General features: G+C 42.3%; 1 protein-coding gene across 1 annotated transcript; it reads left to right on the top strand.

Annotated features, from left to right (window-relative positions):
* Window positions 1-1,138: 1,138 nt before the first annotated feature.
* On the top strand, window positions 1,139-12,148 carry LOC124151858. Its single transcript, XM_048395892.1, has 8 exons — window positions 1,139-1,361; window positions 6,748-6,858; window positions 7,246-7,461; window positions 7,735-7,912; window positions 8,818-8,933; window positions 9,249-9,405; window positions 9,845-9,949; window positions 12,127-12,148. The coding sequence occupies exons 1-8, from the start codon at window positions 1,178-1,180 to the stop codon at window positions 12,146-12,148; spliced, it is 1,089 nt and encodes a 362-aa protein (XP_048251849.1). The 5' UTR covers window positions 1,139-1,177.
* Window positions 12,149-13,147: the final 999 nt, after the last annotated feature.

The raw sequence follows: 13,147 nt of genomic DNA, 5'->3' as shown, positions 1-13,147 counted from the left end.
TGTAAGTAAAAGATGTAGTGTTTGTAAATGTAGAGAATAATATAGAATACAAATGTATGATTGTGTGTTGGTTTTCGCCGCATTGGCATTATTCCTGCCATATCAAGGCGGGCGATAGCGAGAACGCTTCACACTTCTCCTGTAGGGGATAAATAATCTAAATAGGACAAACCATTTTTTTTCAAGGATCATTTTCTGCCCTTAGATCCGAGACTACTGAGTCTGAACTTTTGATACCCAATCCGCTCTACGCGAAGGTTGTAAAATGTCCTTCAACCAATATAAATTACATGTCAAACAGTGTTATGAGTGATGTTGTATATTTGTGTGGTTCACAAGGGGTCCAGTTTGGGTGGACGGCGTCATGCTTGATTGAGTTAAGCAAGCTGCCTGACGGGGGGAAACGTGCTTGTGGGGTGATTGGAGTTTGAGTTGGCTTGGTAGCTGATTAGTGTGGGCCGATCAACCTTTTGTTGTGTACTGTAGTAGATAGCTTACTTGGAAATTTGTTTACTATATGAAAGCAAGTTATCGAACAGAAAGGGGGAAGGAAAAAGAATTGGAGAGGGAGCAATATGGTTTAACTGAACAAGGGCAGTTCAGCCCAGCGTTATGCCCGGAGACAAAGTTAGAAGGTCATGTCGACGCTTCGAAGGAGGAAACTGTTGTTACCCAGTTATCCTGTGAACTGTGATATATAAGTTGGAACAATGTGAAATGGAATTCATTGGGAATGTAATGTCAAGAAATCTGAGGTGACTATTATCTATATTGCACATTTGCCATGTTGCTTTGCCTAAATAGATGTGTATGAGTGCCTTGCCCAGTAACTGAGAATTGTTATATACTTATCTTTGTTTAAATTATAAAATCTATCTTTAAACTTCAGAGATTGTTGTGTGATTCTTGAAATTGTTATTTGTGGTAGTAGCGGGAACCCCTGCCGTTCATACCACACGTAACAACAGACAAAACCTGAATATTCCCATCTGTTTCAATTCGTAAAAATATGCTGCAGTTTGCACAAATATTTGTCAAAATCAATTACATACAGCGTGGTAGATATTACCACGTGGGTGACACACCTGGATACGTGACAGGTATCTACTGGTCCACGAGAATTTCGAATGCCTATAATAACTCTTGAGGATGAGGAGGAAAGTCAATCGGAATCAACATGACGATGTTCGGCAACGGTCTCTTCATAGTTCTCCTGGCTGTCCTTGCGCCATCACTGGGATGTCCGCCTGGACCAGATGAGCTCCCCGACAAGCTTGCTGGCCTCTTGACCCACCTAGAAACCGCTAAGGCTGATTTCCAGTGTATCTTTGATGTCACCAATGAACAGTGCCCATGTCAGAGTAAGTAAATGTCATTTTTGAAAAAGATATATTAAGCATTACAGAATCTAATCTAATCTAAACCTACAACGTGGCGTCTATTGTATACTTACTCCGAGCCGACCCTACTGCCGAGCGCCAGACAGGGTAACAACAAGTTTCATATTTTAACGTCTTATGGAATGACGCGGCCGGGGATCGAGCCCCGGACCTATCGCTCTCCGGGCGGACTATCTACGACTTGACCACGAAGGCGGTCTGCATCAGATAGCTTTTCTTTAGTCCAGCTATAGTTTCTAGCTTCAGGAGCACTTGTATCTCAGGATTCAATATTTACATTTCAATTCGCGTATGCGCAAAGTGACTGTTGAACTCTTGATCTAAACACTCTAAAACAAGTAGGGGATATTAGCAAAAAACAGCTGATTACAGAAATACAAAGAGGTATCAAGAGATGGTATTGCATGGAAAAGGAAACGGAAGGATTAGGCGTAATATGACAATCAAGAGAACATGTTGGCGGTGTATTGTAAGGGTGCAAACAACACGATGACAGTGGTGGGTAGTCTTTTAAAGCGACAAAACCCTTTCCTTAATCATAAGAGGTATCTGTATCAATAGTGATGACACCAGGTGTTCGCGAAAAGGTGCCCGTATCCTGCTCCACCGGTGGCCCCCGTCACAAACACATGCAAAAACATGCCATTATGTGGTCCAAGTCAAAATTGCAAGAATTGCATCGAACGTAATGTTTGTCACTGATGCGTCAAATTTGGAAACGCCCTCCACATGTCTACCATAGAACATCTGAGCAAGAATCATATGACGCTCTTTGAATTCTTAGGAGGAAGCGCATGCTTGATCGTCCCTCAAAAGTAGTGAAATAGAGACAACAAAGGTTGGAGCTACGGAATATTGCTTGACATAAAGGGATAGTTGACAATTGGAAAGTTGAAGTCATCCTTCCTTTCTCTCACTCTGAATCATAATGCATAGATCTTTAATATGAAACAGATTGGGCGTTTTCACTAATCTCTTCTAATCACCGGTGGGTTAGTCAATGGGAGGGAATTGTCTATTTAACTGTATGCTACTTATTTGCTATTCTATTACCCGTTGTTATCAATGTTAATGTGCTGCTTATCGCAGGATGTCATGCATTTGTACCTCTAATCACTTGGTTATCTACAGTAAACTACGTTTATAACGAACACGCTTATAAACTGACCGATATAACGAACGGGCCATTTATTATATATATGCTGTATATATGCTTATAACGAACTACGGTTATTACAAGCTAAACTTAGTGGTCCCTCTCAGTTAGTTATAACCATAGTTTACGTATATATCGGAACGTCGCTATATGCAATAAACAAGAAGTCGTTATCTATAAAGTATATTTTTCCCATCTTTGAGAAGCATTAAGAAGTTGGAGAAGTAAGTAAGGATAGATATATAGATGAACAGCTTCTTTATTACAATTAGGAGCGACGTTTCACTTGCTTGATAACGGTGTTGTAATTGTAATAAAGAAGTTGTTCCTCCGTTTGTCTTATCCTTACTTACAAGAATACCTTGATCAAAGGGAAGATGTACGTTGTTTAGAGTCTGCTTGCCATGTCATATAGTTAGGAGTGAGTGAGTATGGTTTTACGCCGCTTTTAGCAATATTGCAGCAATATCACGGCGGGGGACACTAGAAATGGGCTTCACACTAGAAATGGGCTTCACACTAGAAATGAGCTTCCTAGAATCAACCCCGGTGTAGAAAATAATAACTTGTTATTGAATCTAAAAATTCAAAATGGAGAGAGTTGCATCCCTTAAAAGGAAAACTTCATGTGCATTCATGAAATAAAAATGTTTTTATCAAACAGGACTGGTGTAGATTCTGGGAGCCCCCAGATTATAGTATATAACCCGAGGTAGATTCTCGGAGCCCCTAGATTATAGTTATAACCTGGGGTAGATTCTGGGAGCTCCTAGATTATAGTTATAACCTGGGGTAGATTCTGTGAGCCCCCAGATTATAGCTATAACCCGAGGTAGATTCTGGGAGCCCCTAGATTATAGTTATAACCTGGGGTAGATTCTGGGAGCTCCTAGATTATAGTTATAACCTGGGGTAGATTCTGGGAGCTCCTAGATTATAGTTATAACCTGGGGTAGATTCTGGGAGCTCCTAGATTATAGTTATAACTTGGGGGTAGATTCTGTGAGCACCCAGATTACAACCAGGGGTAGATTCTGGGAACTTGTAGAATCTACCCAGGTATTCTTTGAAGAGGGGTATACTTTCAGACTTTAGTAATCCCGCTTGGCTGGTGTCCTCGTTAAATTGTTTTGCAATTTATATCTCCAAAGATGACCATATATGACCCAAACGGGTACCGTTTTCATCCGTTTGATGTATCCTGCCGATAAAACCATCATATGACAAACCTAAAGATTAAGTTTAATTCTTGGCCAAAAGCCTTGCAGAAATCCAAGTCATATGCACAAAGAAACAGATCGGCATGAAGAGAAGCACAATTGGTGCCCATGGGGACTTCTTGCCTAAATGACTTACCCTAAAGGTTATCATAGGTGTTATCAAAGACGACAAATGTCTGTAAAATTCAATATCATCACTATCTGATGTGTCCACCATGTTGGGCGACACATGCACGGCACCCAGGTGGCATACTGTTGACCAACTTGCGAATGGTTTACCTCGGTATTGCCTGTCATTCCGCCTGAAGAGCTACCCCAAGCTGGGCCACGTTGGCGGTTGCCGTGACTCTGGCAGGCCAGTCCAATGTCCGTGTGCCCTCTCGTCCCGACGGTATGGGCATGATGTGGTCTGGTATTGTCATCTTGCAGTTCACATTTCTGCCGATAATTTTAGCGAAGAGAACAATGACAGGACGGAAAGTTTCAACATATTTCTGGCCAGTCAATTGTCCATGAATAAAAGACAAAAAGGTTCGCCTGTCACCACGACACCACCGCCCTCATACCGACGCCCTGGCATACCGATCGCTGCTTCATGGCCAACAACGTTTTCAGCCATCTCTGAATCGGAGGCAAAGCCTTGATTCGCCTGTAAACATCGTTTAACGCCATTGGCGCAGAGCTCATCCCTGTTGTCGCCTAGCCCACCCCAATCTTTGCCGCCTACAGTAAGCCGTTAGGGTAACACCCTTCACAAGACGCCTTGCCATCAGGCGGGCTGCAGTGTGCCATTGTGCCAGTTTTTATAGGTAGATGTTGAAATTAACCTTCTGTTAATGAGACGACCTTGTCGGCTGTCGGCTTTTAGGCCTGCCACGCCGTGGTCTCATTGCAATCATGCCCGTTTGACGGTACTTGTCACAGAAATTACATTTTTTTGATTTGTCAAACATTCAGGCAACTTGGGATATTCACGCCCCCTCCGGCTCTATCGTGTCCACAATTCGCCAATTGTCTGTTCATTGAGATACTGTCTTGGAGGCATTTTTAAGCGTGCGCTTAGCTCAATTGGATTAGTGGTTCTAGTTTCCCCTACAAGCACAAACACACTTTGATTGTGTGGACATGTGCTGCTCATGCATGGTGTGAAATGTCACTGTGACTAGATGTTGCGTTTGGATGCCCGCCGCGATATTGCTAATGTACACCTCAACGACAGCTGCATTAAAATCTTTAATTCCCTTATTTTTGTCGGTACTATATATATACATGGTCACCACGCCTAGTAACAAATGCCCCTTGTATCAGCCTCCCTTAACTTTGCAGTGTGGGATGGTGGAGTACAAAAATATACAAATGAATGAAAGCGACAAAACTGCTTCTATATTTATAAACAATCTCTGCCAATAACAGAGTCGTTTGTACGATTCCGACTTTATCATGAGCATGTGTTTGTGAATTACTATCAGATAGTGATGAAACCATATGTTCGCGAAGAGGTGAGCGTTATCTGCCCCACCGGTGATGCCCGATCTATGCTGGGTGACTCGTGTCTTAGGTCAGGTCAGAAATTGACTTGATGTTCATTTCGACGTCGCCAGACACAACAGCGCCTATCAAGGAAGTACAAAATGTAAATAGTGACTCATCTGAAAACATTACACGTGACCAGCGACGGTTACCCCAGTTTCGACGGTCACCACCTTTGATGCCTTTTGGCAAAAATGACCTCAAAAACACGTGGCCGCCGAACATGGAGGTGAGCTGAATGGACAAGAGCTGCATCATCGTTTGACCCGTAACTCGTTCACTAGAAGCCTGACGAAAGATTGCAGCAATTTGATTCACCGTTAACTTTGGAGCTCGATTTCGTAAAGCCTTGTTTTGGATCAATTGATCCTGTACTCTTGTCGTTGACCTGGACCGCCCTGACGTCGATCATCAGCATTTTGGCTTTGTTGGCACTGTTCCATAATCTGTAGCCACAGACTGAAACATGGGACGTATTGGTCACTGCATGCTTCTCCAGCAGGTCAATAGGCCGTAGACGGTAAACGCGTTGCAGCCGCCGCTTCGCTGGTACATGCACAAACAATCAATGAAATCAAGTCAATCGCAGCTTATGATAAGCAGAATCATTAGATGCGACACACTTATTGGCGCCGATATGATGTCTCAGAAGTATTGTTAAGTCACCCATCCATGCACATTATGCAGTGGCGTTCTTTCAGACATGGTGATTCCCGCCCCATATCATTAGAGATCCTCCCCAAATCTGCCATGCTGCCTTTACTTGACGTTCGTTTCGACTCCTTTACACACGTCCCCGTCAATCCAGAAAGTCCAGAATGATTCTGGACTGATCTGAAAACATTACACGAGGTCATCGGCAGTTCTCTCAGGCTATACGGTCTACACACCATTGGCGTCTGGCTGGAATGTGTCCATTTGTTAACATTTGTACAACACGTGGTCCTCTGGCATACAATCAGTGTATTATTATTATCAGGTCGAATAGTGAGTTCGAACCTGCCATCAGTGAATTCTGGCAGTGTTGAGGATCACAGAGTGAATTTCGAAGCCTTAAACCACTGAGACACCTGTGTTATGTCTTAAACGATTCAAGACTTATACTTTACTCAATCTTTAGTTTGTAATATTTCATCAACATTATGAGGTTCATTCGGTGTGATGTCACAAAGAAACATAATTATTTGAGACCATTGTGGAACCAATATGCCATTTCACATAAGAGAAGCACTGGACTTTTACAGAGAATATGATGACATCTAACTTATTTAAAGCTGAACTGTTTACAATTGTAGATGTTTCCATACCTACAGGTGTGTTTAAGTTCCAAGTTTCAATACATGTACGGCTGATCACAGCATTGTATCGTCAATAAACCGGAACAAACACAAAGTGATGGTTTTAAATAAAGAACGACAGTTGATGTATATTTCTGTTTCAGCTCCCGGAGATTGCTTTGAAAGTGATCTCGAAGCCCTCAACGCCACACTTTGCGATCTTATCAACAATCTGACAGCATTGATCGGGGATCAATCAACGGACTGTCCTGCACGTAAGTAGAGAAACGAACGAAAGGCAAAATCGGAGAGAGCGTTCATCTGAACCGCCTTCATGTTGACAAGAGACCAGATTGATCTATGAAAGGACATGAAAATACTTTTAAGCTGACTGTCATTAGAACAATTGAACTGACAAATTCAGTATACTGGAGAAAACTAGTTCCAGACAAGAAATGTTCAACCGTCTAGTTGAAATTCAGTCATATATACCTTTCACTTTATCAAGTTTTATGCTTGTATGATTTGTATTTCGTAATACAACCCATGCTTGTCCCCGTGAAGATCAGGGTCAGAATAGGTCTTCAGCAACCCATGCTTGTCGCCGTGTAGATCAGGGTTACAAATTTCCCAATCACAAGATTTACGCTGATGTTTTACAGTGGAAGGATGTGCCGCACTTGTTGGTGGATGCGATCGGACCGACATTGCTCAGGTTGACCCAGTGGGGACGATCCTGCCAAGTTTGGATGTGACTTATAATGTCAGCGCTATTACAGTAAGCGGAGACAATGCATCAATTTACTACGTATACATCATCTCGTTTCGGCCCTTCCGGATTATTTGCGTGGTCGGGATCACAATCAACATACTACTCGGTAAGTCGTTACACCCTCAATACCTCGTTAATGTCCTGCCAGTAATACAGAAACGTCAACAATCAAACACTAAGAGGTTAAACCATAATGCGGAAACCAATCTAGAATTTTCACACCATTTTCATTTTCTTCTATGGATGGTTGAAGCTTCTTCGTAACGAGCGAACTCTTTAACCACTAGTCTACCCCACCGCCCGTTAAACTACAAATGTTGACTGTATGCTTCCATATTACACTATTATATTTGTGTATTATATGTTTGTCTCTGTCTAGCGGAAGAGTTTGGAACCGGTACTGGTATCGCTGTCTCGGTTGATCTGCTGTTTTTCGCCATTCATGATTATAACAACACGGGTATCGATCACCTTGCGTCCATTCCTAAATCTGGCGGCACTTTGTCGCTTCTTACCGAGATTTCCTGCCAGGCTGGGGGAGTCAGAGCTTTTAATGGGTTGGTATCGCAGTTATGTTTCTGTATTTTACACAAAATTACTGTTCATAACGGTCTAGTTCCTTAATTATTCAATTTAAGATTAATTATATGCAGTGTAGGTCAAGTGAGTGAGTGAGTGTGTTGGATTTAACGGTGCTTTGAACAGTATTCCAGTTATATCACGGCATGTCTGCTTAATGTGGGAGGAAAGACCGAAGTGATGCGGGTCTCAGACGTTTACCACTTCGGTGAAACCCACGAGTACGGGCATGGTGCTGACAAACCTAGAAACACTATCGGGGCGAACCGGGATTCGAACCAACAATCATAGGTTTCTGGCGTTCCCAAGGGACGCAACTCTGAACAGCAACTTGCGGCGCCTTAGACAACTGGATCAGCCGTTCACCAGTGATACAAGTGGGAAAGGAAATGTATTTATATTTTTCTCATACTCCTTTTCTCGGATTGGTTTATTTCTCTTGAAACATCCAAACCTGTCTTTTAAAACATAGAGCCTTATGGTTCGTGAGGCCCACTACAGTGAGTATCAGGCCCAGGGCACCAAGGCGAGGGCGATGTTATTTACCATATTTACCATCTCTGCTCGTGAATGTTCCTTATCTTAGTAAATAGATTGAGTAAGGTTATTCAAGTTTTACATATTAACAGTTAAAAGTTCAAGCGAAAGCTTGGAAAATTGCCAAGTATAGACCAGCAAGGTCAATGGCAACACCTGGTCAGATTATTCAATATATACATCTGATTAGGTGCTTGGCCTTATAAATATAAGACACCAAGCACATTGGTGGGTGATGTTTAAAAAAAAAAGGGCCTGAAGTATCCTCAAATGAAATTTGGCATACGTTTGTCAGGCAAATAAACAATAATCCATGTTGACTGCAAGGAATCATCTTCTCTTTAAGGCGAGTGTACTTCAGCGACTGCAAGGAGATCAAGTGCGTCAACGAGACAGGTGGAGATTTGCAGACCAAACTGAAGTTTTCAATGGCCATTAAATCGTTTGACGTCATTGACGAAGGTACGTATAATGGAACATATACTCCAACCTGGTCCGAAAAGGATTCTTTGATATATTGCTAATTAACGTCGTATACTAACGCCATGACATCCGATACCGTATCTGATATGCCCAAAATGAATCATTTGTTAGCAGTGGTGAAAATGTTTGGTGGAAACTACGGAATACCGAGGAGACATAATCGCTTTCTTTTGAAGAGAAGAGGTTAGCGTCAAATCCCCGTTGAGATAACTGGATATAGCTACGAACTGTTACATGTCATTCTTTGAAATGAAGCGGTGATTAACACAAAATTTGATTTGTTTTCTTCGACAGACAGGATCGTGTTTATTGATGATGCTGGTGGTGTGTGGATCTACGACATTGCGACCAAATGTTTCAAGCTGCTGTACTGCATTCCGGGCAAACCATGCGGGAACGTCAAGGTCAACCGCTGTTCCTCTTTGATATACCTGGCCTACCTTGGTGTCAGGTAAGTGTACAATGTGCAAAGGAAAGATCTATTTCCATTGATGACTGAATAGGTCCCCTGAAAATAAGTTGAGTTTGTACTTGTGTTTTGTGCAACGCAGCGCGACCTTGCTATCAAGAGAGGTACTTTATAGGGGCATTCTGCATTACGTGTCTGTCTGGTTTAATTATAAGTAGAATGTATTAATATCAAGACGTGAGTGAATGAGTATGGATTAACGCCGCTTTTAGCAATATTCCCTGATACTTTTTTGTTTGATCATCGAAAATAAAGCCAAAGCATTCACGTTCCCTTCCAGACCATCCGACTTACTATGATGTCTTTGTGGATTCAACCGGTAACAAGTTGAATACCTAAGATCTTTAATGTCAAACCCCATTTGATCTTGGATGGGAAATGAGTATGATGGTTGTAACAGGCATGTTTTTTCTTCTTAAAGCGAACTCGACATTTTCAACTCCACAACTTGTGAGAAGGTAGGAACGCTGCCGTACACCACGTCCGAGCCCACTTACTGTCCAAGTCTCGGATTCGAACCAGCCTGGTAAGTTAAATCACAACAGCAAAATCACATATATCACAGGTAGCCAGCAGACAGGTTAAAACAAGGAACACGGCACAACAGCAACATCACATGTATCACAGGGAGCCAAGGGGACATGTTTAAACATGGAACACGGCACAACAGCAACATCACATGTATTACAGGGAGCCAAGGGGATATGTTTAAACAAGCAACACGGCACAACAGCAACATCACATGTATCACAGGGAGCCAAGGGGATATGTTTAAACAAGCAACACGGCACAACAGCAACATCACATGTATCACAGGGAGCCAAGGGGATATGTTTAAACAAGCAACACGGCACAACAGCAACATCACATGTATCACAGGGAGCCAAGGGGATATGTTTAAACAAGCAACACGGCACAGAGCAACATAGCATGTATCACAGGGAGCCAAGGGGACACGTTAAAACAAGGAACACGACACAACAGCAACATCACGTGTATCACAGGTAGCCTAGGGGACACCTCAAAACAAGGAACACAGCACAACAGCAACATCACATGTATCACAGGTAGCCCAGGAGACACCTCAAAACAAGGAACACAGCACAACAGTAACATCACATGTATCACAGGTAGCCTAGGGGACATGTTAAAACATGGAACATGGCACAACAGCAACATCACATGTATCACAGGGAGCCCAGCAGACATGTTAAAACATGGAACATGGCACAACAGCAACATAGCATGTATCACAGGGAGCCCAGCAGACATGTTAAAACATGGAACACAGCACACCAGGATATTCATTGATCAGTCTTATACCATTCAGAAAGTTACAAAACCAGTTAAATATTAACCCTATGTACATCACAGAAATACAAGTAGCCATCATGGTTATGTGAACAGTTTTGTTCCAGTTCAAGGAAGATGCAATCTCTATTCTCTCTTTGAAGGCCCTCTGATTAACCTATAAATCACTTGCGGAAGCCGACCATTGTGTGAAGTATTTGTATCAGGAGCAGTTTTGATATTCGTGCTGAGATCTCTGGCTTTGTTACAGTCTTTCAAATGGCAACAAATAACATTGTGATCACCCGTGAAGATCCGGGTGAGAATTGGTCTTCAGCAACCAAAGCTTGTCGTAAGTGGCGACTTACAGGATCTGGTGGTCAGGCTCGTTGACTTAGTTGATGCCTGTCATCGTATCGCATTTGCGTAGGTCCATGCTCATGATGTCGATCACTGGATTGTCCGGTCAAGACTCGATTAATTACGGACATATAGCCGGCATTTTGATGAATGAGGCGTTCAATAACAAACAAACATTTTTACAATACACATGATAAACAAGTATTTGTCTTTTTCAGCCCATAAGATGACGGCGGGGATGAGACTACTACCACATGGTTCGTGTTATTATTTAAAAGGAGAATAAGTTTTGAGGTTATTTTTTTTCTAGTAGCATCACAGTCATATTACCTTTAATCTTCATAGCAGATGTATTAATCAAGTGAGTATTAAGTTGTAGCACCCGCAGTAGAATCACCCAGTACAGTTGGAGAATTGGTTTTCCGCAACCCATGTTTGTCGTAAGAGGCCACTGTGCTTGTCATAAGAGGCGACTAACAGTATCTGGTGGTCAGGCACGCTGACTTGGTTGACGCATGTCGTCGTATCCCAACAGCGTGGATCGATGCTCACGATGGTAATCATTGGAGACTCGATTACTTACAGACCGCCGTCACGAAGCTGGGATATTGTTGAGAGCGGCGTAAAACAGCTAACAAATAATGGTCCATTGTCGTACTTCTATATTTGGGAAACAAATATATGAAGCGTTAAACAGACAAACAGTTAATTTATAGATGACAGGGTTCAAAATCAGATAAGGGACGATGGGGAAGCCTAAGGTCAAAGCGTTCGCTCTTCACGCCGAAGGCCCGTGTTCAATCCCCCACATGGGAACAATATGTGAAATCGACTTTTGGAGTCCCCCGCCGTCATATTACTGGAGCCAAAGTGTTTTTTTCATGAACATAGTTAATCTTTCTTTAACATTTTCTGAATAGAGAACACATTTGTTGCCAAAATATTATCTAGAATACACAGTTTCACGAGGAACAGGCAGACACAAAAGTTACAGTGAAACTAAGGGGACTAAACAGTTATGATACAGAATTTCTCATATACTTCTCATTCCAGGAGGGACCGACAGCAGTTCTGAGCAGTGAAGAGCAAGCAAGCAATAAAATGTGTAGAAGGCATTGAGTCAAATCGGTATTCAACAAACCTTTTGAACACGATTCATGTGTATTGTGATTTTTGTGTGTATGTGTATGCCTTTGAGAGAGAGAGAGAGAGAGTGAGAGAGTGAGAGAGTGAGTGAGAGTGAGAGTGAGAGAGAGGGGGGTGGGGGGCATTAAAGTATGAATCGATTGGGGAGAATATTTGGGCATTACCATGTCTTATGGGGGAGTTGATGGTAGCCACCTAAAAGTCATACATGTCTCTTATTGTAACTAAAGATAACAAAGCTACAGAACAATAGTTGATGCAGTTAGGTTAAATCAGTTTGAGATAGCACTTGCTCGTTTAAGTTTTGGGCCATTTGGAGTGAAATTAAAAAACTAACATCGATTTTAAAAACAAAAACGTGTCACAATCGTGTTATTGTTCTGGTCCATCGGTCGATTGTCTCATTTGTTGACAGGCCCCGTCGAATAACAAGAGTAGCAGGTCTTCGCGATACGTCAGGTCATGCTTACCCTTTTCGCGAACACCTGGTGTCGTCACTGATTTTCAGTGATCCATTCACATAACTTTCACCTCTGGAACTTTTACCACGTCACTCTCAGAGAACACAGAAGTCAATGGCATGTTCTTCTTGATATTAGGGGTGGTGGGGTAGCCTAGTGGTTAAAGTGTTCGCTCGTCACGCCACATCATATTGCTGGAATATTGCTAAAAGCGGGGTAAAACCATACACACTCACTCACTTCTTGATATTAACACGTTCTACTTATTATTGAAACAGACAGTCATGTGAGGCAGAATGTGTAAACCCCATCGTCCTTATAAAGTACGTCTCTTGATAGTAAGATCGCGCTGCGTTGCTCAAGACACAAGTACAAACTCAATGTATATTCAGGGGACCTATTCAGTGATCAATGGAAATAGATATTGTATTAACAGGAATCATATCTCCGAAAATGTAGCAGTAAAG

This window comes from Haliotis rufescens, unplaced genomic scaffold (assembly GCF_023055435.1).
Source record: "Haliotis rufescens isolate VD_foot unplaced genomic scaffold, xgHalRufe1.0.p SCAF_15, whole genome shotgun sequence".
NCBI lineage: Eukaryota > Metazoa > Mollusca > Gastropoda > Lepetellida > Haliotidae > Haliotis > Haliotis rufescens.
This window is presented reverse-complemented; position numbering and strand designations above follow the sequence as displayed.

What these genes read in the sequence shown, in the direction of transcription:
- LOC124151858 (XM_048395892.1), top strand. Translation starts at nt 1,178, where the DNA reads ATGACGATGTTCGGCAACGGTCTCTTCATAGTTCTCCTGGCTGTCCTT. An exon ending in TGAACAGTGCCCATGTCAGA is followed by an intron (nt 1,362 to 6,747) that starts GTAAGTAAATGT and finishes TTTCTGTTTCAG; the next exon opens with CTCCCGGAGATTGCTTTGAA. An exon ending in CTGGCCTACCTTGGTGTCAG is followed by an intron (nt 9,406 to 9,844) that starts GTAAGTGTACAA and finishes TTCTTCTTAAAG; the next exon opens with CGAACTCGACATTTTCAACT.